Source organism: Ambystoma mexicanum, chromosome 5p (genome assembly GCF_040938575.1).
Source record: "Ambystoma mexicanum isolate Mex_15411 chromosome 5p, UKY_AmexF1_1, whole genome shotgun sequence".
Taxonomy (NCBI): Eukaryota; Metazoa; Chordata; class Amphibia; order Caudata; family Ambystomatidae; genus Ambystoma; species Ambystoma mexicanum.
The window spans coordinates 891,646,592-891,673,626 of NC_090930.1; the positions used below are offsets into that span (position 1 = coordinate 891,646,592).

The following is a 27,035-nucleotide window of genomic DNA, read 5'->3' on the forward strand; positions in this document are numbered from 1 at the left end:
TTGTTTTTCTGATTAATTGGGGAAAAACTGTGTAGGGTTTTGTCCAAATAAACAGGGTGTGTAATGGTAAATAGATGTGTTGGTGTGGTTTTACAGAAAGGTATGGCGGCATAATGGAACTGGTTTGACAATATTCTATTTCAACTGAAGCAATGTCGGGTAGGGGCCTATATGAGACAGGGGGATAGTCCTACGGTTGTAATACACAAAATGGTAATTTCCTTCTCCTGGTTCTCCCATGCCTCCTTGAATTGGGGGGGGGGGGTACTGGGACAGGATTTAGAATAATCGATAAAGGTGGAAGAAGTGTTGAAAGGGGAGGGATACTGTGTCTCGCCATCACATGTCTCACCCCCATACCCTGAGGACCCCTCTCCCAAGTGATACCCCCACACTTGTCCACCCCCAGGGTCTGGATCCAAGGGCGATGGGCATGCCCTTGCCACCTGAGAAAGAGATCCCCAGGGTTCAGATAGTGAGACACCTTGGGGTGTCTCACCTATCCTTCCCCTAAAATGCTGGTCTTCTGCCCAAGGAACATTAGTTATGGCTGAATTTTATTTAAAGGGCAATCCCTAGTAAGAGGGTCAACTTTTCTACAAGAGAAACACAGATGGTTAGAGGAAGCCTTCTTTTCATTTTGCCTCGCTAGAGACTCAAGAGGGTTTTAACCCTTCCCCTAAGGATTTTACCCTTTCTTTCTCGTGAGACTCGTTAATTCTTCCACAGGTTTCTCTGGCAGAGCTTTATATTGTGGCACCAATCAATAACAACACTGTTCTAAGGGGCGAGGTTCATCCTCCTCTAGGGAGGTAGTAGATATCTTTTCCAGGTGACTAAAAGAAAATTCTGAGGAGTTGACATTCTCATCCATGCCAATCTCCACAATGTTTGAGATGGGCTTCTTACTCATGAGTCTCAGAGTCTGGTCTATACTCGTAGGGGATTTCCACCTCTGAAGAGTCCTGCTCTTCTATTCTCTAAGTGTTTGCCAGCGTTCTCCCTTAAACCTAGTTGGGGGAAGGTTTCCTGAGGAGTTTCATAAACTAAGAGACCTGCCAGTTTACCTCTGTTAATCTGTATAGGTTTATATGACAGATTTAAGAGGACTACTCATTAACTCTTCTCTGTTTGCCAAAAGGGGGAGCACTCTTAATCCCTTTGTTTGTCTTGTTTCTGCTAGAGGCATAAGATACATTTCAGAATGGAGGGGTACCTCTGCCTCAATTTCTAGGTAGATTATAATCTTATCGAGATGAGGGATGAAAAGATGGTATGTGTTATTCTCTACTGTTTTCCTGAGGGGAAGAAGGGCTTGTGGGGTTAGAGCAAAAAATTGGATTCCTGTTCTCTGGCCGGTGGTAATTTTAAAGATTGATCTTTCTGCAAGAAAATGGGTTCCCAAATTTGTATCAATTGAGTCTCATCCCACTCCTGACACTATATGTAAGGAAATCATGGTGGCAACAGTAAAGACAGACAACAAGTGATTACGGTTTAAGGGTGTTTATTAAACTGTATAAATGGGTGAAAATGTTGCCTAATCTAAACCTAAATCTAAGATGGGAGAAAGCTACGACCATCAAATAATAATAAAGCAGTCCTAGTGCCGTCTTGTCAAATAAAAAATGGCTATACTAACAAACCTATTGCCAATCCTTACCGCTAATTTACAAAATAGTGTGGTATAATTTTTACCGGAAAAGAAAGAAGTGTTCACAAAATGATAAGTCAGGATGGTATAACTGGGGTCTCCCTTCCCCACGTTTTTAGCAAAGGACAAGGCGGGACTCTCGAGCACAGCACACTCCTGGGCTTTTCCAGCATGAGCTTACAATTTGTTTCCAAACTATCAGGGCCTTCTGTGGCAAAGAGTCGTTTACACAAAGTCTCTTGCCTCAGAGGGCCTGACGTGCCATAAACAACAAAACAAAAGTTCCTTTCTGTAATCTCCCCGTCGGGTGATTTCTCTTCACCCTTGGATTCCCCTCAGCAGGGCTGCTCCGATCCTTCTTGCAACCAACATTGGCCTTCTTCAGTTGGGTTTACAACGGCCTTTCATTCAGAATATCAGCAACTTGTAACATTCAAGAGTCTCAATGTCGTTTTAAACAAGCATTCACTGTGGACATCCCTCACCCGGGTTCACACTTGTTGACACAATGTTCACGGGTGTGTTAAATTTTGCTCTCATTCGTAGGCATCCCTCAGCCGGGTTCACATTTGCCAGTTCAACACAGTTCCCTTAGTTGTAACACCTTGCATGATTCACTTCCCTTAGCTTTTCTCTTGGCATTCCTACATCGGGTTCACATAGCCATTCTGACACAGTTCACGATTTTATCATCTCATCAGAAAGCAGGGTTCCCTTGCCCTAGTTTTCTTTCGGCATCTCTCCGTCATGTTCACACTTGCCATAGTTCATGAGAAAATCACTCTAGACCCCCTAGATTCACTTCTTACCTAAATCCGGGTCTCAGTCCCCAGCCAGGCTTTCCTTAAAGCACCAAGCTAGGCTTCACGCAGCCCTATTAACACAATGTAACAAAAGGTAAAGCAATTGTAACATGCCAAATATGGATAACTTTAATGAGGCAGCCCTGATTGTCCTAACCGTCGATCAACTGAAAGACGTGTAAATCCAGGGGTCTGACTCTGAAAGTAAACAAATGTGAATTGATTACAAGGTTGTTAAATCACCAAAGTTTGGGTAGTAGGCCTGTTACCCCTACTCACCCAAGTAATGTGGAAGATAATGATGAGGACGCTAGTGTTACGCTCACCTGGTATCCACAGGGACGCCACCCAGCCCTGGTTGGATGATTTGCACTCTCGAACCCTCTCCCGGGCCCTTGGTAAGGCCTCTGGTTAAAGATGGGTCTGCAATATAGGAGAGCTGGATTCAATACCAGATTCTTTGTTTTCCCACCTCCCTTGGCCTCAACTCCTTCCTCCCCCTTGGCCCTTCTCCTCACCTTAATATTGTAAAAGGTGGATTCTCCATCCTGCTCCTCGTGGCAGGGGCGCCTAGATGTGGGAGGCGAGCAGCGACCAAGTTACTTCACTGGTGCAAGCCCCCCTGTGGGAATCCAGGCCTGCTGCGATTCTGTAGGTTTGCTGCTTTACAGTCTTTATATGCAGTTCTTATGTTCCTCTTAGTTCAAATAATAATATCTTGCTTCTTTCCATTTAGGTATGGAAAGGTATTTTGGTGTTGTCATGCAGTTTGAAGATGAGCATGGGCCAAAAGGCGAAAGCGCGGTGTGCGCGATGCTGTCCGGTGAGTAATGCGTGATGCGCAGCGCGGTTTCGCCTTTTATATTGCTAACCTGTGTCTTTTCTTCCAGCAATGATGCTGACCAGGAGATGACTACCCAGATAAGAATTGTGTGGCTTTCTTCATTTGTGACAAAACGTGAGTAAACGCTTACTAATGCTTTCTTTCTCCTTTTTCCAGGTTATGGTATTCCAGGATGCATGCAGTGCCGGATGATGGAGTTCGTACCTTCAGGTGAGTGGAACTAAAGTCAGCGATGGATTGAAGACAGGATACTGTTCCAGGTAAGTTTCATAGTGTTCTTTCTCTCTCTGCAGGTCCTTGGTTTCAGGTAAGCTGGTATCAAAGAACTGGACACGGTGAGCGTTACGCTGCCCACAGCAGAATAACGCAAAGCATGTTCTGCTGTTTGGGTGTGGTTAAATAGTCTCAGGTAAAGTAGTCCAGGTAAAATAGTCCCAGGCCTGCCACACCCAAAGTAGTCCAGGTAAAGTAGTCCCCGGCCTGCCACACCCATAAGACTAGACCGCATAGCTCAGTTCCTTGTAACTGAGCTATGTGTGTGCCTCTATGTTAGCTGAGCCCCCCCTCAAGTTAAATAGTCCCAAGTAAATAGTCCCATTCTAATGTTGGTCTTCATGATGGTAATGAGCCTGGCGCCAAAGGCGCCAGGACTGACTCCAAGAGAGTCTTGGATGAGGTTTTAAGGCCTTTGACCTGGCCCTAACTGGAAGGCTGACTTGCCAGTGAGGGCCAGGGTCAAGGGTCATGACAGCTAGTTTAGAGTCAAGCTCCAGTCTGCAAGAGGAGTCAGAGAACATAGAGGAATCTCAGGAAGAGAGATCCCCTCTGCCACAGCCTGCACTTGTACCTCAGCCACTTCGCATTGGAACCCCACAAGGTCCACATTTAAGCCCGGAATATATTTCTCTTGAAATACTAACATTGGAGTTGCAATTCAAGAACATAAATGTTCAAGCTGAAGCCAAACATCAAGAGGTGAAACTAAGAGAAAGAGAGATGCAACATGAAATGGATATGAGAAAGATGTCCCTTGTTTCTGCTTCCCTTTCAGGGTTCTCTAGGTCTGCTAGTCCCAAGAGGCCTGACCTGCCTAAAGAAGCAGAGAGTATGTCTGAACCTAAACTTGATGTGTTGGATTGGCTGGTTAGGTTTTAATACACCTATGGTCTTCAAGGAATTAGTGAGAATGATTTAATTCAATGGCTCATGTCTAGGCTCCCCCTGAAAAGCAGTGATGCTGTGATGGAATTGGGTACCAGCGAGAGTAAGGATTATGAATCAGTAAAACTTGCATTAATTGCCAGATTTGGGGAAACTCCTTCCCAGTACCTTAAGAGGATTAGGACTCTTAAAAAAAACTGATGGTACCCCTTGGGCTAACTGGGTATGTGAATGTTTGAAAAACGTAGATGGTTGGGTTAAGGGGTACTGAGTACGCACCTTTTGAAGGAATAAGGAATCTTTTTTTTGCTAGAATATGTTTTTGATGCCTGCTCTCCTGAGCTGAGACAGCACTTGGCTGACTCAAACAAGATTGATCCCAAAAGGCTAGCACAGGCTGCTGACTTGTGGGTAGCCAACAGGGCCACTCAAACGGACTCTGTGGCAACTCACAAAAAGGAAGAAGGGAAACCGTACAAGAAAGAGGGTAAAGAGAATTCTAAATCTCACCATCCAAAAGTGGGCCACAAACATAGCAAGGGTAAATTCTATGGGAAACCTGGTAGGTCTAGTGAACCCTCTGCTGCCAAACCAGAGGGAGGTCAACAGAAACCCCCATTCCAGAGAACATTTGGGCAATGTTTTACATGTGGGTCTGTAGACCATGTGAAAGGGGATTCCAGATGTAAGGGTAAACCTTCAGGGGCACAGACTGCCTCCTTAGCTTTCATCCCTGAGGGAGAAGCCCAAATGGCAAGTGCACGCTTTCAACTACTGGCTGAAGACCCCACTGCAGTTCAAGGCAGTGTTTCTTCAGTGTCCCTGGGTCTGTGGGAACAACAGAATGTGGATGTGTACAACTCCATTCCAGAGAACACAAAAGAATATTATATGGACAGTGTTCTTATAAATGGTCAGGAAACCCCTGCCATCAGAGACACCGGGGCAAGCATTACAGTGGTAGGTGAAGAATTTTTTTCAAGCCAGAGGATGTAGCTAAGGCACCCAAAGGCCCCATTAAACTTGCAGGAGGCCCTATCCACATGGTTCCTTTTCTGCCAGCTCTCCTGCAGTGCAATTATATGACAGTTAGAATTCCTGTCAGTGTACAGAATGAAGTGCCAGGGAGAGTCCTGTTGAGAAATTATTTGAAAGCTCCTGGAGTTGTATCTAGTACCCCTATGCCTCACAGCAAGAAGAAGCAGGAGCAAACAAGAGGCATCAGAGGCAACCTTGAGAGACTCAAAGTTTGAGGTTGAGGAGATTTCCAATACCTCCAGTCCACAGGAAGGCCACCCTCCAATTTTCAGTAAAAGGATAGAGACAAAGGAGAAATCCAAGGTCTCTGGGGAAAAAGAAAGGTTTCAAACCTAAACCTGTTCATAGGACAAGGACATCCCGAGAGGACTGCCCCAGGTCACCCCAGTGACCCCTTCCCCAGCTGAGGCTGAGTGGGAAGACCAACCCAACTCTGTGGAGTCAGCTACTGTTGATACAGAACTGGAAGAAAATGTTCCCTGCGTTGGAGATCCGGATACTAGAGACCATCCTGAGCTGCAGACGTTACTTGCAGAAGGTGGACCCTCTAGGACAGACTTCAGCAGAGGACAAAGAGTGTGTCCCTCTCTAGAAGGTCTGTGCCAGGAGACAGGTTCCAAACTGGAAGTACAAGAGCAAGGAAAGCAAAGGATTTACTGGTAGGATGGCCTCCTCTACAGTGAGCCTACTGAATCTACCCCAGGGGACTACAGGAGACAGGTAGTTCCCCAGGTGGTTAGATAACAGTTCCTATGCTTGGCACATGAGATTCTTTTGTCTGACCACTTGAGTTTAAAGAGGACCAAAGAGAGGTTATCTCTGTACTTCTAATGCCATAATAGGTGCTTTAGAGGAACCCCTTAGAAGAAAGTGGGACCTTCTACTGCCATGCCTTCTCTTTGCTTATAGAGAAGTCCCTCAAGCAGGGGTTGGGTTCAGCCCCTTTGAACTTCTTTATGGTCACCCGGTCAGAGGCCTGTTGGTCCTGATCAAGGGAGGGGTTGGAGGGTGCTACAGCCAGTGGGTGACTATGTACTGATCCTCAGGAAGAGGATGGCACTCATGATGACAGAAGCTTCAGAAAACCTGAAGGCAGGTCAGATTCTGGTCAAACATTGGCATAACCAGAAGGCCAACATGGTGGAGTTTACTGCAGACCAGCTTCTCTTGGTTATTATACCTACAATGCAGAGGGCCTTACAGGACAAATGGATTGGACCCTTCAAGATTGTGGGTAAACTTGGAGAGGTCTATTGTTTAGTGGACTTGGGCAACCCAAGGAGGCCCATAGGGTATATCACACTACCCGTCTGAAGGCTTATGTTTCTAAACCAGAACTACAGGCTTTGCTTCAAGCATCTGATCAAGAGGAGGAGGAGGAGGAGGAGGAGGAGGAGGAGAGTGAGCCTTTCCCCAATCTCCTCAGGGGACAACACTCAGATGAGACAGTTGAAGTAAAACTCTCTTCAGGTTTGACTCTGCAACAACAGGAGGAGTGCAAGGCTCTGTTGAATCAGTTTGCCTCCATGTACTCACTGACACCAGGCTTGACTCCTTGGGGCCAGCATGATATTCTCACTGGTGAGAGTCTTCCTGTTGAAAGCAGGGGTTACAGAATGTCAGATCATGTAAGAACCCACGTAAAGGAAGAGGCCAAGAAGATGCTTGATCTTGGGGTTATTGAGACATCTTCAAGTCCATGGGCTAGTACAGTTGTACTAGTACCAAAAGCAGGAACCAAAGAGTTGATATTCTGTGTGAACTATAGAGCTCTTAATGCAGTCACCATGACTGATGCCTATCCTTTACCCAGGACAGATGAGCTTGTGGGCAAACTTGGTTCAGCCAAGTTCCTCCGTACATTTGACCTGACCTCAGGCTATTGGCAAATAGCTCTGACAGACCATGCCAGGGAGAAAACTGCATTTTCCACCCCAGGAGGCATCTACCAGTTTAAGGTTATGCCCTTCAGACTCGAAAACGCACCTGCTACATCTCAGAGGATGGTGAATCAAGTTCTGAATGGGTCAGAGGACTTCTGCATGGCATACTTGGATGACATTGCAGTATCCGGCCCCACTTGGGAAGAGCATCTTCACCAGCTAGGATATTTTGTGCAGGCTCTGTAACAGGATCATTTGACCATAAAGGCTAGTAAATGTCAAATTGGTCAGAGTAAAGTGGTCTACCTTGGGCATGAGGTAGGAGGAGGTGAAATAGGGCCATTGTCTAGCAAAGTACAATCTGTACAAGACTGGGCCACCCCTACTACTGAGACCCTAGTGAGAGCCTTCCCAGGTCTCACTGAGTATTACAGGAACTTCATAGAGAACTATGGGACCATAGCTTCTCCCATGAAAGTGATCTCCTCACCCAAATTCCCCAAGAAGGTCGGGTGGAATGAGGAGTGCACTAAGGCTTTTGAAGGACTGAAGAAAGCCCTTTGTCAAACTCCAGTCTTGAAAGCTCCTGACTACAACCACTCCTTCATTGTACAAATAGATGCTTCTAACACAGGGATAAGTGCAGTTTTGAGTCAACTGGATGAGAAAGGCAGGGAACACCCTATCTGCTTCATCAGTAGGAAAATGAAGGACCGTGAGTCAAGGTGGGCAACTATAGAACGTGAATGTTTTGCCATTGTGTGCTCTCTGAAGAAGTTTAGGCCATACTTGTATGATTCTACTTTCATTATTCAGAGAGACCACCAACCCTTGAGATGGTTAATGCAGATGAAGGGGGAGAATCCAAAATTGTTGAGGTGGTCACTCAACCTGCAAGGGTTTGATTTTACCATAGAACACAGGTCAGGGTGTAATCACCAAAATGCTGATGGTCTCTCCAGAAAGTATGACCGACTGGATTAGGAGGTTCTTCCAGGAGTGGATTAAATCCTCCTGTCCCTCAGTCTTGGTGACACACGGGGGGGGGGGCAAGTGTTAGGGAGAATTCTCATTTCTGTGCTAATTGCCTTCAACCTTAGAGACACCCAGCTCTTTTGCTGGACTTTAGGACTTTTTAATTTTAACTCCGGAGTGAGAGAGTCCTTTTTCTCATTCATGTGTTTTGATCTGATTTTGATTATGCGTTTACTTTATTTTTGGTGTCTGACAAACTCCATAGGCATCTACCTTTTGTATGGTGACACACAGCACCTTCAGGGCAGTGTCACAGAGAAGTACTTTTTAGATTTCTCATAAGGTTTAAATACCCTTTCTTGTGTGAACTACTATTCCCAAGAATAGTAAAGTGAAATTGACTATACTTACCTTTTCTCTTTGTAGGTCCAGCACACACCATCTTATGTGGAGTGCTGGGGGGTTACCCAGTAGCCCCTTATCCTAAATTCTCATGTAACATTTTTATGTTACCCTCACTAATTTAAATGGCTAGTAGCAGTGGTTTAATTTTCCTACCATTGTGCTTTTCTACCGCAGGCTGAATCCTCAGCTGCTGTACAGCACCCATGGGTGACAATTTTTTCAAAATGGCCCTGGTCATCTTTTGTTGACATTTTCTGTTTGAGGTCTTTCTTGGGTTTTACTCTGCCCCCCAAGCCAGAGTATGATCCCTTTGTTCATTTTCCTTTGGCGGGCTTCAGCCCCGAATCCCGCCTCTGGCCCCATTTGTGAGATGCATTTAAGGCCCATTTCAGAAATCCCCTTCAAACCAAAAACCGCATTGAAATAATGCCACAAAAATGGCTGTGCTTTTCTTTGCACGGCGCATGTATGACAAGCACTGAACACGGCCACCCAAGAATGGTTCTGCATTTGTTTACCTTTCAAATTAAATCATCAGAAAATGACCTACATTCGGAATGGCTCCACATTTGCTGTTCTGTCCTCTGAATGCTAAAGCTGCACACGACATCCAAGACAGCTTTGCAATTATTCTTGATTTTATTTTAAAACATCACAAAGTTATGCGTATCATGAAAACACACCCCTGTGTGCTTTATTTCTTCTAATTGACAAGAAGTGAGGCAATACATTTCAAGAACAGCCTTGCTGTACTGATAAAGTACTTAAAGAACAAAGAATTCTGTTTTTCTCTCAACACGGCTTTTTTTTCCTCATGCTCAAATTGCAGTAAATGAAAGAAATTATGTGGCATTTCTTTTTCTTTTTCCCATGTCAAATATCAAAAAATCCTGTTCAGCATCCCTTTGTGTCCATAAACCAACCATATATGTAAAAGTCCCAGAAGATTGCTTGAAGTGAAACTGTGGTCTGCAGAAACCACATTTGTAAACTTAAAATGAAAGGAAATGAACACACGTGTAAATCTGCTCTTTTGCAAATCAGGAAAATGCTGTTTAAAAGTGAAATGTCAAATGACAGCCTGTGCGCGCACAGAAATGTGATTTAATCTGTGGGTGGGAGTTTTGCTATATAAATGTATATTATATTTATCCCCACAAGACTTGGTTTCCTTTGAAAAAACTCGGAAACCAGCAGAATTGGTTTTGGCCCAGACACTGACTTCAAGGATGCCCTGCCTCCCACGGAAAAAGTTGCATCCCTACAGGAACCGGCCCACAAGGACACCTGAAAAGCCCAAGAGTGTGAAAATTCACTGCCCCGCCATACTGGCTGGTATCCCTGCAGTAAGGAACAAAGAAACCCAGTAGGGCTGGCGCATGACCGATAGGTGCGATTTCCTCCAGCATCCCCTCTGCAGGGGGAACTGTAAGAACTTCAAAGGGGCATCAGAGAAGCCCTTTGTTGCAAGCCAAGCCTGGCAGAAACATTTGGCTGTGGGGGTTTGTAGTACCGCCCAGACACGTTACCAATTCACCCCATTGACTTTAAAGAACTCCTGTACATTAAGACATTTCTCCCAGTACCCTAAACAAGCAGAAATGTTATATTATGCTGGTATTTCATGTGATTTTTAGACAAACATAAAGAGACCAAGTGCAGGTTTCTGGCACTTGGTGAATTGAAATGGCATAAATAACGCATTTTGAAGTGAATTATAAATGGCACAGATATGAAACTTGGTGAAAAGATGCAAAATGTTAGTGGGCATATGTGTAGCCACCGGCAGAATTTTAGATGATAAGCTTTTCATAAAAATAGCAAAATTGTGCCAAAGGTCGATGCGACCACGCACAGTCGGCGGTCGCACTGTCCAATTGCCTGTGACATATGGAATCCACATATCTGCTTTTTATGATGGTGACTAGTCTAAATTTGAAGTTTTGCTCCAGAACTCATTTTTGGTTAAAAGTAGGTTTGTGGAACAAAGAAAGGTCATACATGCTCACACATAAATTGTCATTTCCCTTGAACCAATCGACCCAGGGGGAGGAGGAAGGACCAGTAGGCTGGCCTAGCCCAGGATAGAAAGCATTCCAGAGTACTCCCTGCCCCCCCCACCCCCAGATTGTAAACCAATGCCATTTTGGCTATATAATGGGGAGACAGAGAAACACAAGGAACAATCCATTCAAAAAGTATTCAGACTTCATGATCCAGGAAAGCAGATCCATCCATCCAGATCCAGCACAAGAATCCAGGAAGCATGGAAGGGAGGCAGCGGATCACATCCAGGAGAGCCCAATGACCAAATCCCTTGCCTAGCTGTCCAGCATCCCATCCAACTGTCCAGCATTCCATCCCGCAGGTATGCATGGAGTTGAGGGGAACGGTGGTCAATGGAGGTTCCGAGGTGGCCTGGATGATGTGATCAAGGGGGAAGGGGGCGGGGCACAGCAACGAGTATGGGCACATCAATTTCACAACTGTTGCACTACAGTCTTGGCATTGAGAGTTGCAAAATCATTGTGATCGAAAGAATCATAAAGTACACATTATATAATGTCAATAAGCGTGCCCCAAGTCAATTAGTCAATCACAGAGGGAGATGTGCATAACATTGTACATGTCGGTTGGCAGGGCGAGAAGATAAAGCTGTCACCATTTTATATTGCAAGGAGCAGGAGGAGCAATCTTTCTCCATTATATCCATAGAAGCATTATGCCCCATCTGACCAGTATCCCCTTGTGCTATCTGAATCACACACCCATGACTCTTGCAAACGCAGACCTGCAGTATCTGTCACCTGTCTAGGTTATAGAAAGTGCCCACAGTTAATTCAATAACCCTCTCTTCTCCCTCCAAACCCCCATTTTGCATGTCTCTCAGTGAGTTTTTGCATTGACTCCTTCAGCACCGTTTGCTCATGTAATCCCTGCTACCATTCACTCGCAAATTCTGCTTTGTCTCACATCATCATCATTCCGCTGGGACGCCGTGCAAGCCAGAGCTCTCAAGCGTTTTGATATGTAACTGATGGAAGCGGGCCGGCATATGCTCCATTGACACTTGGCCGCAGTGACAGACCCTAGAGATTTACGCAAATGTAGGGGGCACCGGATATGATTCTGTGGGTTGTGCTTTTTCCTAATAGCAAGTGATGCATTTATAATGACAGCAAGGGGGAGAAATATTTCAAGTACCACAATATTTTGGAAATTGGAGTACCATTCTCTCTGCTTCTCCGTTGTCAAGTTGATTCTATTGCCCTGTGGCTCTGAAGAAGGCTGGGCCACTGATATAGTTGATGACCTCATACCAGCCGAAACACGAGTACGCAATTGCTTTTGAAGATATGACATGAATTGAAAGATTGTTTCGAGTGGATTGTGTCCTCCAACGTATTCCTCATCTTAGATGTATTCCATCCAGCTTTAGCTGCTTCGTAAAAAATTTCTTGGCAGAGGGCGCCGTGCGTTGATGTCGAGTCGATGGTCCCTCGAAGGCCTCCATCGAGGGTGAGGTCATCGGGTGTGTAAGTAGCTCGCGTGGCGCCCGTTGGCCTCAGTTCCGTTTTTCTGCAGTATACGTTGCTTCGGAGATTCGGCGCGCCTCGAGTTCTGTGAAGAAATAGTAAATAACGAATATGTCCTCGTCATCGACGCTGACCACGACCCCGAGATCAGGTTTCCAAAAGTGCAAGTCGTGCGGTTCAAAAATGTTGATTACAGACCCGCACCAAGAGTGTTTGTGGTGCCTCGGAGAAGGCCGTGACATGGAGGCCTGTACAAAGTGTCAGGCGATGACGGGGAAGGCCTTGCGAGAGAGGAGGGGAAAACTACAGGTAGGTCGTAAATCCGACCTTAAAGCCTCGAGCGTCGAGTTGAGGTCCCGTGAGGAGAAATCTCCTTGATGCGAAAGGCATCGATCTAGATCCTGAAGCGATTCCCATCGCTCGTCGTCTTTGACAAAAAAATCAAAACAACAATGCCACAGGTCCCCCTCCACCTCGTCCTCGGACGAATCCCCAAAAAGGATGAAATGTCCTACTAAACATTCATCATCCGAAGAATGAGAAGCATTCAGGGTCAAAATGATGGAGGTGTTCGAGAAGGCGAAGCCTCGGTCCGTGCCTTCCTCGGAAGCTGGCCGAGAGCATCGTTGCTCTGACACTTGCACGCCCTCGAGCCCGGGTGATCGAAAGAGGAAGGATAGAGAACCTTCCAGGACGCCGAGCGAGAAAAGTCGCTCGAGTCGAGCCGACCACTCTAGGTCACAGACACCGTCCGAGACTGAACACACCTCGAAGAGCAAGTCTTCGAAGAGCGCCTCGACCCCCTCAAAGCCGGTGCCGTCGAAGACAGGTATTACGCTGACGCCTCTGTCGACGTCGGCCCCGAAGCCCTCGACACCGAAACCTCCAGTTCGGCAAAATCAGCCAGAAAAAGGGAAAGAGAAGGCTACAAGACCTGTAATGCCTTCAGGACCTATTAATACTCCTCCTCCACCTCTCCCAGAAAAGGTTTTTAAACCTCTTCCTAGGAAGGAGTTTTTCAAGTCCCTGACCTCAATTTTTGAGGAACAGGAGAAATCTGATGAGGAGAATGTACGTTTTGGGCTAGAATATGGCACTCCAAATGTCCCAGTATGCCTGATTTCAGAAGAAAGCAGGATGATGGATTTGGTTGAATCACTGCACAATGTGAGTGGTATTGATACATCTTGTGAAAATGGCTTTGGTAGACCGGAACCAGGAGTACATGCCAGTCCGTCATACCGTCAGCTAATGACAAAGGTAATAGATTATTTAGGATGGGCCAGACCTCCAAACCAATTCATCCAAGATGATCTAACAGACATATTGGATCATGGTCCTACTGAAGACCCAATACTACCTTTTCACGGAGACTTGCAAAATAGGGTGGCCAAAAATTGGGAGACTCGGGATTCTATTCCGCCAGTGAATAAATCCCTTACTTCAAAATACCGCCCTGCCAGTAGCGACCCCGGCTATCTGTCTAAACATCCCACTCCCGATAGTTTGGTCATACAGGCAGCCACAGCTTCTAACAAACTGGCGTACCCTTCTATCTCTCCGGACAGGGACGATAATAGTGTGGTTGGCTGGGCACGGAATGTAATTTCAGCTGGGAGTGTGGCGTTAAAATCAGCCAACTCCACATGTGCCTTGGCAAAGTTTTCGTACACTCTGTGGGAGTGCATTGCGATGGGGGCAGAGCACATACCAGAAGGGGACGAAAGGGAAGGATTCCTAGCCATCGTTAGAGATGGAAAGGAGGCTATGCAGGAATCCCTTGAATCTGGGTTGGACACTGTAGATAGTGTGAGCAGGTCCATGGGCACTAGCACAGTAATGCGCAGATTTGCATGGTTACGGAAGTCTGGTTTCGCACCAGACGTGCAGAACTGTCTCCTGAACATGTCCTTTGACGGGTCTCACCTTTTTGGCAGCAAGGCTGACGAGAGCCTCGAGAGGTTGCAGACCTCAAAAGCAGCTGCCAAATCTTTGGGAGCTGCCATTAGGCAACATCGGCCTTTTCGTGCACCAGGTCAATCTTAGAGGGGACGATCTATTGTTACTACTCTTCATATGGAAAGGCGAGAGGAATGGCCAGAGAAAGGCCACTCGCGGTAGACGAGGAAAACGTGCAAAGCCAGCTCCAGCTACAGCCTCTCTGCCATCAGCAGCTGCAGCAACCGCCTCAAAACCACTTTGAGGACTTGCATCACAAGACACCTGTAGGAGGCAGGCTGTCACAGCATCTGCAAGAATGGCGAGCCATTACTTCAGATGTTCGGGCTCTAGAAATAATAGCCCAAGGTTACTGCCTTCATTTTCTAATGCAACCTCAAAGCAATCCACCAAGGAGACACCCTTTGAAGTTTTCAGACCCGCTCCTACAGCAGGAAGTTTTAGCCCTGCTGCAGAAAGGTGCTATAGAACCGGTACCTGCAGCGGAGAGGAACAAGGGATGGTACTCCGTGTATTTTTTGATCCCCAAAACGGATGGAGGACTGAGACCCATCCTGGACTTAAGAAACTTGAACAAGTTCCTCAGGAAGGACAAGTTCAAGATGGTTATCCTTTCTCAGATCCTTCAGGCCCTTCAACTCCAGGATTGGTTGGTGTCATTGGACCTCCAGGATGCTTATTTTCATGTGCCGATTCATCTCAAGCACAGAAAATACCTGAGGTTCATAGTTGGCGACTCACACTATCAGTTTCGAGTCCTGCCATTCGGATTGATCTCTGCCCCAAGGGTCTTCACCAAACTGATGGTAGTGGTGGCAGCGCACCTCAGGAGAGGGGGGATTCACGTCTACCCCTACCTGAATGATTGGCTGATCAGAGCACGTTCTGTCGAACAGGCACTAGATCACCTGAAAGTCACCTGCCACTTCCTCCACAGACTGGGCTTCTCACTGAATTTCAAGAAGTCACAAATGACACCTTCTCAACGGCTCCAATATATAGGAGCAGTATTAGACACATCCCCGGTAAAGAGCTCGCCTCCCAGGTCGAGGGCTCAAGACATTCTTCAGATGGTTTCCAAATTCCAAAATGCCCAAAATCTTCAGGCCTACGACTTCCTAAGGTTACTCGGCCTCATGACATCCTGCATCTTTCTGGTGCCAGAGGCATGTCTGAGAATGAGATCCCTTCAATGGGCTCTAAAGACTCAGTGGTCCCAGTTCTCCGGTCGAATGATGGATCTTCTCCAAATTCCGAACAAGGTTCGTCAAGATCTTTTATGGTGGACTTGTTCAGAGAATATCCTGAAGGGAGAACTTTTTTGGCAACCATGGCCGGAGATCACTGTAGTGACGGACGCCTCACTTAAGGCGAGGGGAGCTAATGCCAACGATCTGACAATCAGCGGTCGTTGGTCTCCATCGGAGTCCAAACTACACATCAACCTTCTGGAGCTGAGAGCAATCAGACTAGCGCTGAAAGCTTTCCTGCCATCTGTCAGGGGAAAAAATTTCCTGATAATGACGGACAACACAGTGGCCATGCATTATCTAAACAAAAGAGGTGGTGTAGGGTCACTACCTCTGTGCAGAGAGGCAACGCTGCTCTGGTATTGGGAAATTTAAGAAGGAATCTCTTTAACGGCAGTCCACCTAGCCGGGGAAGAGAATATGATGGCAGACGCTCTGAGAAGGCAGAGCACGGTGTCCCATGAATGGGAACTGGCTCAGGAAGTTATTCAAGAGATGTTCGCCCTTTGGGGAACCCCTCAAGTGGACCTACTTGCGACCGTAATCAACCGGAAGTGCGAAAGGTATTGCTCAAGGGAATTTCCCCCGAGAGGAGCCCTGGGGGATGCGTTCGTGGTGGAGTGGAATTTCCCACTATTGTACACGTTCCCTCCGATTCCCATCATTCCTCAGGTCATCAGGAGACTGAGACGCTTCGGAAACCACATGATCCTAATTGCCCCGGATTGGGCCAGGAGAACGTGGTACCCAGACCTTCTAGACATGTCCATCTGTCCTCCAGTACGTATTCCTCAGAGAGAGAATCTTCTCTGTCAAATGGAGGGTTGGGTTCTCCATCCAGAGGTCAAAACGCTCAACCTTCACGCTTGGTATCTGAAAGGCTGAGATACAAGAATTGGAACCTTCCAGATGACGTCATGGAGGTGTTGCTTTTGGCAAGAAGGCCAGCAACAAAGCCTCTATACCGTTGCCGTTGTAAAATGTTTTGCAACTGGTGTAGAGAAAAGAATATCGATCATTTTCTATGTTCTATTCCGGAAGTACTGTCCTTCCTCCTGACACTAGCACATAGAGGTCTAAATGTTGGAATCAAAGGTTATCTTGCAGCGCTTTCCACCTTCAAGCGCTCATCGGAAGAATGCTCCTATTTCAAAATTCATTTGATAGTGCAATTCTTAAAAGGACTCACTAATGTGTTTCCTCCTTATCCATTTCAAGTGCCAATTTGGGATCTCAATCTGGTACTAAAATTCTTAATGTGTGCTCCTTTTGAGCCTTTGCACACTTGTCCATTAGGATTACTGACATGGAAAACTGCTTTCGTAGTTGCTTTAACATCTGCAAGAAGAGTGAGCGAATTGCATGCACTGTCTTCTGGGCCACCCTATACTGTGTTCCATAAGGACAGAGTTGTGTTGAAGGTTAAACCCTCATTTTTACCAAAAGTGGTATCTGATTTTCCTTAAAGTCAGCGAATTATTTTACCTGCATTCTATCCTCCACCTCTTCCTAGTAAGGAGGAAGAAAGGTTACACAGGTTGGATCCAAGAAGAGCTTTAAGCTTTTACATCTCTAGTTTTTCTAAGCTTAGAGTGGACAATAAACTTTTTATTGGGTACACAGGAAAAAGACTGGGTCAGTCAGTGACAAAACAAACAATATCACGCTGGATTGTGCTTTGTATTTCAGAATGCTACAGATTAGCACAAAAAGGCCCACCAGAAGGTTTAAGGGCTCATTCCACCAGAGGCATCGCCTCTTCGACGGCCCTACAAAGAGGTGTCCCTATACATTTTGGTAAAGCAGTACTATATTCAGCCATCTAAGTGTATCAAAAAATCTAACTCCTCCTCCAGAGAAATTGTCCATACTGCTTTGGGAGTCCATCTAAAATGAGGAATAAGTTGGAGGACACAATCCACTCGAAGAACAAGTTGGTAACCAACTGGTAACGTTCTTTTGATTGGTTGTTCCTCCAACGTATTCCTCATCGCTCTCCCAACCTACCCCTCTGTAGATTTTTCCGGGTTATTGCCACTGTAACTCTCGCAAGGCAAATACCTGTCTGCCGGCACAGTCTACACAATGAGAAATCAATAAGGAAGGTGGGAAAAACAGAACTGAGGCCAACGGGTGCCGCGCGTGCTACTTATATACCCGATGACGTCACCCTCGACGGAGGCCTTCGGGGGACCATCGACTCGACGACATAGACGCACGGCGCCCTCTGCCGAGAACATTTTTCCGAAGCAGCTAAAGCTGGTTGGAATACATCTAAGATGAGGAATACGCTGGAGGAACATCCAATCGAAAGAACGTTAACAGTTGGTAAGTAACTTGTTCTTCTGGCCTTTTGTGTATAACTTGATAACAACGTTGAAGCATTTGTTGCTTAATTTCTTATAAACAAGGATGATAGTCAATTGCATTGAACACCTTTGATTTTTTTATGGGTGCACAAATTGATACACAAGTATGACTCAAGGTGTCGAGGATTTTTGATTGTTTTAAAGAGTTGGGGTGTTTTTTTGATTTTGTTATTTTTAGGCCTTTCTTTGGGTTTTCCTTATAGGATAGTAGGATGTGGTTTTTCTGCAACAGTGAAAGTTGTGATTTTTTTCAAAAAAGAGAGTTTTCAATTTTTCATTATTTTTGTTTTCCATTTATGTTATGTATGTGAATATGTGTGTACATGATTTTTGTGTGTGTGTGTAAATTAAATTCGAAATTGTTCAATGACTTTTGAAATATTGTCATATTGATCCTTGTAGTATAACAAGATAGGTGCAATTGCAGGACAAACCTCCACGTTTTTCTCCTGATCTTGCATGATCAGGTCTCCCGGGAGGACCAGTGACTGCCAGCATGAGCCAATTCACCTCACCATCAGCCATATGTCCTAGCCATACTTCCTTGGGGATAACTGCGCAGAAACAAAAGTGTCTGCTGCACTTCCTGCCAGATGACAGTACCGCAGCCCAGACCCGCAACAGTAAACTGGTAGCTTTGGTTTCTCCCAAGGGTAAGGAGGCATAGATGTTGCTGTCTCTGCTGCTACATCCAGTTCAGCGGTCGCTGTACCAGACTCCAGGGGCTGAGCTTCAAGAGCATCTGGACAGTAGATTTTACATGGCATTCACTGCCCACACTGTACGGAGGGTCTCTAGAAATGCGTTCAGGCATCCCCAATGTTTCCTATTAGACATAGGAGCCAGAGTTGAGAAAAGGCCACGCTGTGTCCCCATCCTTCACTATCACTGGCAAACTCCTAACGTCAATGTACCAGGTCCAGCTAGGATTAGGGGCACTACATTTCATCTGTGCATCTACGGATATCTGCGAGGTTGGCTGCTTTGGAAGCTCTGGGTCTATGCAGCTTTATTGGAGCCACTCAAGAGCACACCCCATTATTATTGTTTTCAAAATCAAGCCCCAATATATTTCAAGTATTAATAACTTTCAGAGATGCTTATAAGGTTTAGGTCTTATTGGACAAAAGAAGAGTCAATGTGACATGCAACAAGTCAATTATAGCTACTTTGTGCACTACAGAGCAACTGATTGACACCGGTATCAGGTAATATTATCCCGTCCAATAATCCCGCCATAGATATGGTTGTGGGGTAAGGCCATAGGCGATATTATTCGTGGGGATTATTTATGGGGTAAATACAGGGGTGTCCCCTGCTTCCTTAAAAAAACATAGGGGTTGCGGGGGTGTCCTCCGCAGGTTCCATGGGTTAATATTGCCGCAAAAATATGGTGATATTCTTGTATGGCTATATTTTTGCAGCGATATTAACACATGGGTCCTTGACACCAGGGTTTCTATAAGATCTACCTCAGAGAGCTCTGAAAGTTAAACCTCTGTTAGCTAGATCTAGCGCATGATTCAACTAAGCACTGCTTTTTCTGCCTAATCACTGTGAAAGCAGGGCTCTTAAAATATACCTCGACCAGTCGGCAAATAAATTAAATAGAATGTACCTTTTTTCAACCTGTGTACTGATCCATTGTGTTTTTGTATTTTGATGAGGTCATGGGAGAGGTCGAATGTGCACTATTTCAGCATGGGCCTTTCCAAGATTTAAATCTGTGAACTCCAAATCATCCTTATAGCTCTAATTGTGCGGTCTGGTTCAGTATTGCCCTAATGTATGAGTCCATTCGATCCACATTGCTGGTTCTGCCTTGTGTGTATAGCTCTTGCTGCCAATGTGTTGTAGTGTTTAGCACTGGAGAACATGTGTTCTTATTAACTGATTATTGGGTAGTTTTTATTTTATACTCCGAAGGGTAACAGTCTGGGCCAATTTACAAGGTTCGGTGCTGCTCCTCACTTTTGCAAGTTTTTAAGCCACTGTGATCACATTTTATCATTTCATGTGATGGATTGAAAAAATGGTAAAGGAAATGCATCTTTGTTAATGTACAGTAACTGTAGAAAGTTCATATCTGGCTTTCGGCTTTATTTGTAAATAGCAATGCTAAGCACACAGTGGCTTCAAAACGTGTTTTCATGCGCATGGCCAGGAGATGGTAATGATAGAATAACACAAATGTGTACACACTGTTAAAACGCACATTGCTTCTCTGCTAGCAACTCAGAAAATCAAAGTGAAAGAGTTAACATGATTTATTGTACATTTCTGACTGGCACGGTCTATTTCTAGGTCTTATCTGGAATGTGAATTGAAGGAGCGGCATCACCCGAAGTGTGAAAGCCTTCACCTGAGTGCAGCACAGAAACACTTATCGAGCCAGTCACGGTGCACTGATTCCTCCTTCGACCCGAACAGCACCATATCCCGGAGCAGCGAACAATTACTTCCGGGTGAACTTTTCTCTGAAGCACCTGCAGTAAATACATGCCAGAGCTGCATGTCTGGTAGTGGCAGCTTGTCCCAGCAGGTTCAGTCACCAAGCCAAGAGAGCGTGAGCCCTGCACAGGTGGGCCCGGTAGATGCTTCGCCGGCTGGGAATCCGTGTGTTGACAGCCATGCTTGCCAGTCACAGAGGTTAGAAAGCGGGCTGAGCAGCCAGCCCCGCTGCGCTTCCGCCAGTACCTCGGCCAAGAGCCAAAAAACCCTCAAGCGCTCCCCGACCACCGTCATTGAGCCACTGGATGTGAGCAGTGCCGGGCAGTGCACCACACACGACCCTGGTCTCCATGCTCGAGGGAGCCTGGAAGCTGATAATGGGCCCAAACGTCAACGCTTGACGAAGCCAGCTCTGGTGTTAACATTTACACAATATAATAGCAACCAAGAGAACACAAGTAAAGGGAAAACTAGCCGAGCAACAGGGGGCGAAGAACTGCCAATAGGTAGTAAACGCATTGCAGTCAAGACATTGCAGAATGCCATAAAGGTCGCCACAAACCTCAATGTGACGGTTCCCGATGCACCGGACACTAACGGACAAGAGCTTCGTGGGTTCATCCGGCAATGTTGGTAATGGGCTATCAGATGGCCAACTACAAGACTGCACAAAAACAGTTTGCGTGTGCGTTATATAGCGGTGGGTATGCGGCAGCAATAGGACGTGTGGCATTCCTTTGGAGGATTCCTTCCACAGGATACTCGTCTGTGAAATCCTCCAACCGCACCGCACTCCTGTGTGTACCTTGGTGTGATATATATTCACTGTTTTGCAAAGTATAGGTTGCCATGCACGACACATTTACCAGTGTGACATATATGTACAACGCACTATGTTCAGCGAGTGGTCAGAATTGGATTGTGTGAAAGCATTTACAGCAGACTCCCCGATCAAAAACGTGTGGACTAATCGGCATTGTTTAAAAGCTGTTTAGATGAATGCCATACCCAATTTTCACTTGGTATTATCTGTCGGCTGCTGATCGGTTTGATATTACGATATTGCTAGAGTCTCAAGTCGTATGCTCTGATGATATGAAGTTATTTAAAACCAAAAGCACGCTTTGCTTAGTCACGAGTGTTTGTGAATGTGCGTGATGTGAACAACCAACACATCCTTTTAATGTTAATCATGTTGTTTCATTGTTTTTAATACACGTTTTACATTCCTAATGGCTTGTTTCGTTTCCAAGTGGCGGTTGGGGAGATTTTTCATGTATCCTGTAATAAGGCCTCCGATGAAAAACACATCTGTGCTGTTAGGCAGTGTTTTCACAATGATAGTGATACATTTTTTGGAGCGATGATTGGGGTGCTAAGATACAGCTATTCACGCAAGCACCCAATAAAGATAAGTTCACACCTTAGGTTTGCTGATAAATATACTCTTAATAACAAAGCAGAGTGTTAATACAGCTTCACAGAAAGGCAATTACTCAATAGATCAAATATAGGAAAAACAGTTAAGTGTTTAAAAGAGACACGACCACATTTAAAATCAGTAGCATGCACTGTTACCAGTATAGAAACATGCATCCGTTATTTAAGTGTTTTTAAATGTTTTCAGCCAGTTCAGAAATATAAACAATGTCCTTTAAAAGTCAAAAGGTTAGTGGTCAAAATCCAAAGAGTGTTTCTAAAATGGCAAACCTCTACCCCAACAGATGCTCAGCGCGTTTTACCAGGTAAGTAAAGTTGTTTGTACATTTTATCCACCGAGTTCAATTGCAAAATGTCTGTAGGTGAGTTTGGGTTTATTGTGAAAATGTATTAAGTATGACTTTTGTGTCAAGAGATGGGAAGTTCGGTCTGCAGACTCTTGGAGACATCAGAAGAGATATAATCCCAGGTTCCATGACCAGAGGTCCGGCAAAGGTTGCAGAGGAGCAGAGGCTCTTTCAAGAAACTCTGGGGAGCTTAGAAGGACTGCATACAAATCCTGAAGCAGACCAGCGACAAATTGGAGGCCATAAAACCCGGGGAAGGTGACCCAGGTTGATACATGCTGTCCAGGAATCCCAGGAGTTGTGGATACCAAGTTACATTCAGTGTCTGGATTTGGGTTTTGTTTGCAGAGTCTGCATGCAGCGGCCTGGGTGGTGGCTGCATGTAGAAATGCTGTTAGCAACTTGAGGACTCGCTTCAGTTCACCCACAAAGTGGAGGATATAGCAGCAACCGCAAGGAGGTGCAAAGCTGAACCTTTGCGGCACATCACAGGCCACTCTGGTTCAGACAAGGGGGTGGGGACAAGGGAGTAGGACAGTCCCATGAGAAGGCGCAGCTGCAGCCTGCAGGGGTCAAAGCCTGAATGATGTCCCACGATAGAGCAGAGCAACTCTACACTCTGCAAGAGCTTGAAACAAGATCCCATAGCATGGAGAGGCATTGTTCCACCATCGGGAGGATCAGGAACAAGGCAGAACAGTCAGCCTCGTGGATCCTTGGGAACATCACATCTTTCCCGCAGCTTCAAGGTAAGATTCCAAGTTCTAGGATTCAAATCTGCTGGAAGGTTGGAGTCTCCCTGGATATATATAAGCTCAACTTCTGCGGGTACACTCTCAGATGTGGACTGATGTGCCTGAAAAACCTTCACCCAGGCTAAACCAGATACTAGTCATACAAGGATGACTTTGTCAGCTCTGTGAGGTATTCACCTAAATGGAATTGTCCTTTTGGGTATTCCTTTTGGCCCATAGTTACGCAGGAAAAATAAAGCGGGCAAGTGTAGGATTTTTAAAATCCATTGGTGGTCACTTTACTTCTGTTCAGTGAGTGTCAGGGATTCAGTGAGCCACTGGAGGCCCTGCCCGTGATTCCCTGCCTGTTCCAAGCTCCCTGTTCCTGTTTGTCCTCCACTTCCACCTTCCTTTGTTCCTCCATCTGCCTCGCTCTGTTTTGGCCCTCCTTCTCTGCCTACCTGAATTCCTGCTGTCTTGCCTTTTTCCGTTCTCTGTTGCCTGCAGCCCTCATATGGGCTCCTGCTGGAACCAGATTACGCTTTTCCTCACATTCTTCCTGGTTTTCCTTGAAGTTACCTGGATTGTAGTGTTTCCATCATACCAGCAGGCTGGCTATTCGAAAGGACAGGCCTTACCTCTCTACCTGACAACGCCAGCAACCAGAAACTGTAGCTTAGAGGGGAGGTACCACCATGAGAAAAAGGCGACAGAGTGATTTAGCCAAAAGTAAAACTTACAGCTGCTCCAAACCTCTGTAGATGTCTCCCGGGCAGCAAATAGAAAGTATAGAGACTGAAGTACTAGCGCAAAGTCTAAGTGACTACTCCAGTTAGCAAAATGGACCCCAAAATTGAATTTTGATTAAATCGTTACTTTTTACGTATCTAAGTGACTGCATTTTAAATGTTAAATAGAGATGTTATTTTTAAGAGCCCTTGGCCAAATGTTTGCTCAGCCGACGGCTCAAGTATATGGCTGTTCTAATGCCATTGACCCTATGTCCGTCTTCCTCGTCACAATACTCTCATGAGTGATCCAAAGGCAAACAAAGGCTGGTTTGAAAGCTCCTTTATCATTACAAATCCTATCACTGTACTTGTTTTTTTAATTATAACGTGCAAATATCCTAAAGTGCATCTCTATAAATTGCATAAATAGAAAGTCAACAGAAAAGACAACCAGTAAAAGGCAAAATTGATTGAAAGAGTAGTGCTCTGCCAGCTGCTAGACTGGTGAAGCCATTAACATCCTTTCATTACATTTATTTTGGATGACCTTAGTCTGCCGACAGACCACAGGGGCACCAATGCTTTGGCGGTCCTGGATCTTTCTGCAGATTTTGATACAGCCTCCCATAGTGATGTTAGCTGCACTAGGGGGGGCATGGCTTTGGGTGATTAGTACTGAAGCAGCTTGAGCCTTTTCAGCATCGGAGAAGGCAGATGGTCCCTCTTCCACTTTTTACTTCTAAAAGTTGGTTACTTGAATACTGAGCCTCACAGAGCTCAGTGCTGTTCCCCCTGATTTTTAATCTATATGTTAGTCAGCTACTAAAGCTCAATGGGTACTTTGGGTCATAGAGTATAATTAAGCATACAACACCCAATTGATTGTTTTATTCTCTCCGGAGACAGGCTCTACTACCTGTTGAGATTGCCTGCTAGTAGTCCAGAATTGGATGCAACAAAACATTTTAAAGAGGAATTCATCGAAATGATCGACTTTGGTCATGGATAATTCAACCGGATAAAAGCCCTCAAATCTTTGGACCCTGCTTCTTAGGCACCTTCCCAAAATTGTCTTCAGTACTAAAGAACTTGGGAATCACTGTGCACACTGTTCTTTCCTTGGAACCACAAATCAGTGTCGTTATGAAAAAAAAATTGCCCTAAAAACTCTACAAAGTGTTCTAATTTCTTGGCTTCGTTGACAAAGGGGAAGCCAACATTTCTGTCTATCTTGGACTATTGAAAAGGCACCTGTTTGGGACTACTTCAATTCCTGTCGAAATGGCTTCCGAGTATACAGTGCCCTGGGGAAAGTCTGCTAAGACTTGCAGTACTCATAGTAATCCTGTAGTTTATCTGCACTGGTTTCCACTGGAGCTCTGAATAAAATGACAGTTGTATTTATATACACACATTCATCCCATTGCAGCATTTTGGTGCTGATTGCAGATATTTGTTTCCCAACTCAAAGGTGCTTGCTCAAGTTCACAGCATTGTGTAGGACACACATGTCCTGCAATGGTACTGGCCCTTTGATTCTGCAAAACACATCTCAGAAAGGTGTCCTCTTGTCTTCTGAGATAGAGGTCTGCCTTTCTTTCCATAATTCCCAAAATATGCTACAAGTGTCTTGGCGATCACACCTTATACATATGTGCAGCTGCCTTATGGAATACACTGCTCGTTTCTTTGGGAAATCTGATGGACCATACTTAGAACTTTTGGATATAAAGATTTCTCTTTCCTGTCTTTCCTTTTACCATTTTTACAACTCTTGGTTCTGTGTACTGAAGCACCAGGAAGCTACATGGGTGGTGTTGGTGTACTTTACCAAATTACAACCTAACCTAACCGATATTATAGTATCAAAAATAAGTCCAACTTATAAATGGAGTATAATACTTCTACCTCACCATTGTTGAGATTGATTTGGCATTAAAATATATTAACTTCTATTATTTACATGATCACACATGCAGTGGAAGGAACAGCTAGCAGAAAATAAAAACAAAAACAATAAAATCATGACAAACAACAAATATAAAATGACGAAGTGCATAGCTGTGTCATGATGCCTACCCCCGGGGATCCGGATCGAGTCCATCAGCCCCGGAGCAGGCATCCAGACACTTATTAAAACCCCAGCAGCCCTGGCTGGGGGCTGTTTGGGTTCAGTCCTGGCGCCTCAGGCACCAGGCTCATCGTAGAAATCAGTCCTGGCGCCATAGGCGCCAGGCTCATAGACATTACTTACCTCATGCAGACCATGCTGCAAATGAATCCAAGCCAACGTGATGCCTGGATGGGACTATTTTATTACAGGGACTATTTTTTACTCGGGTGTGGTTCGGGAGAACTTCTTACCTGGAACTACTTTGGAGGCTATTTAAACCACGCCCGAACAGCAGCACACACTTCGCGTTATTCTGCATTCTGCAGCGTAACACTCACCGTGCCTGCAAGTCAGCACCCAGTCTTCTGCCACGCCCACCTCGAATCCGGAGCTCCTAGAAAAATGGGAAAGAAGGAGAAAAGGTTAGATCACGGACATTATTTTAATTCCTTACCTGATTCCGGATCCAGCACATCTCCGAGCCTGGAAAGGACATTATTTCAGCACGCGTTGCATCGCCAGCAGCAGCGCCGCGTCATACTCACCAGTCCACAGCATCTTTCGACTCGGCACTGCCTCCATCTTTTTCTTCATCGAACTCCAGCACCTGGAGGAAAACAAAAGAAATAACAAGGTGAGCCGAGAGAGCCAACAAATACAATCTCTTTTACCACCATAGGCTTACCTGATTTACCACCGGAGGCATTGCCCTTTAATACGCCACATCTTCCTATGCCACACCTATAAAGGGAGAGAAAACAACAAGTTAAACTCATGCAACTTTTACCAGACAGTGTTGGGTAATACAGACTCTTACCTGAATGCCATCAGCAGCCTCCAGGCAATATCTTTTGGACCCAGCGTCAATTCAACAAGGGAATGGAACAAGAGTGAACATCGGACATATTGAACTCTTTGAACTTTATAAACCACGGAGTCAATATTCCTCCGGAACTCCTCCAGTACCTTCAAACCAGTGAAGTAACTGGTATCTACATGCTCCTGCATGCTACGCAGGATGGAGAGCTCATCATTTAAAAACATACGATGAGGTTACTAAAAGGGGATATCAGAGATGACTAGTGGGGAGAACGAGAACAGTGGGGAGGGGGGCATCACTAAAATCCACGGGTGGCTAAATCCCTTTCTCCACTTGCAGGAGAATACTTCTACGGGTCCAGCAGACGAGATTAGCCAGGCCAGTCCAGACAGTCATCTCTGCACTACGCATCACGTTGGTGGAGACCGCAGCTGTCCAGGTTCGATCGACGCCCCTGTGGGAACCAGGTGAGCGTGACAAGCTGGATGAGAAAGAAATGTATCTAAGAACCAGTTTAAATGC

At 45.5% G+C, this 27,035-nt stretch overlaps 1 protein-coding gene across 1 annotated transcript in view; it reads left to right on the forward strand.

Moving 5' to 3' along the window:
• The window catches only part of PKD1L1 (polycystin 1 like 1, transient receptor potential channel interacting), a 2,330,280-nt gene extending 2,308,723 nt beyond the window's left edge, over positions 1-21,557 (forward strand). The window contains exon 55 of the mRNA XM_069613333.1: positions 20,182-21,557. Coding sequence (XP_069469434.1) covers positions 20,182-20,965 — 784 coding nt within the window. The 3' untranslated portion in view covers positions 20,966-21,557. The remainder of the gene's footprint in view (positions 1-20,181) is intronic.
• The last annotated feature ends 5,478 nt before the right edge of the window (positions 21,558-27,035 follow it).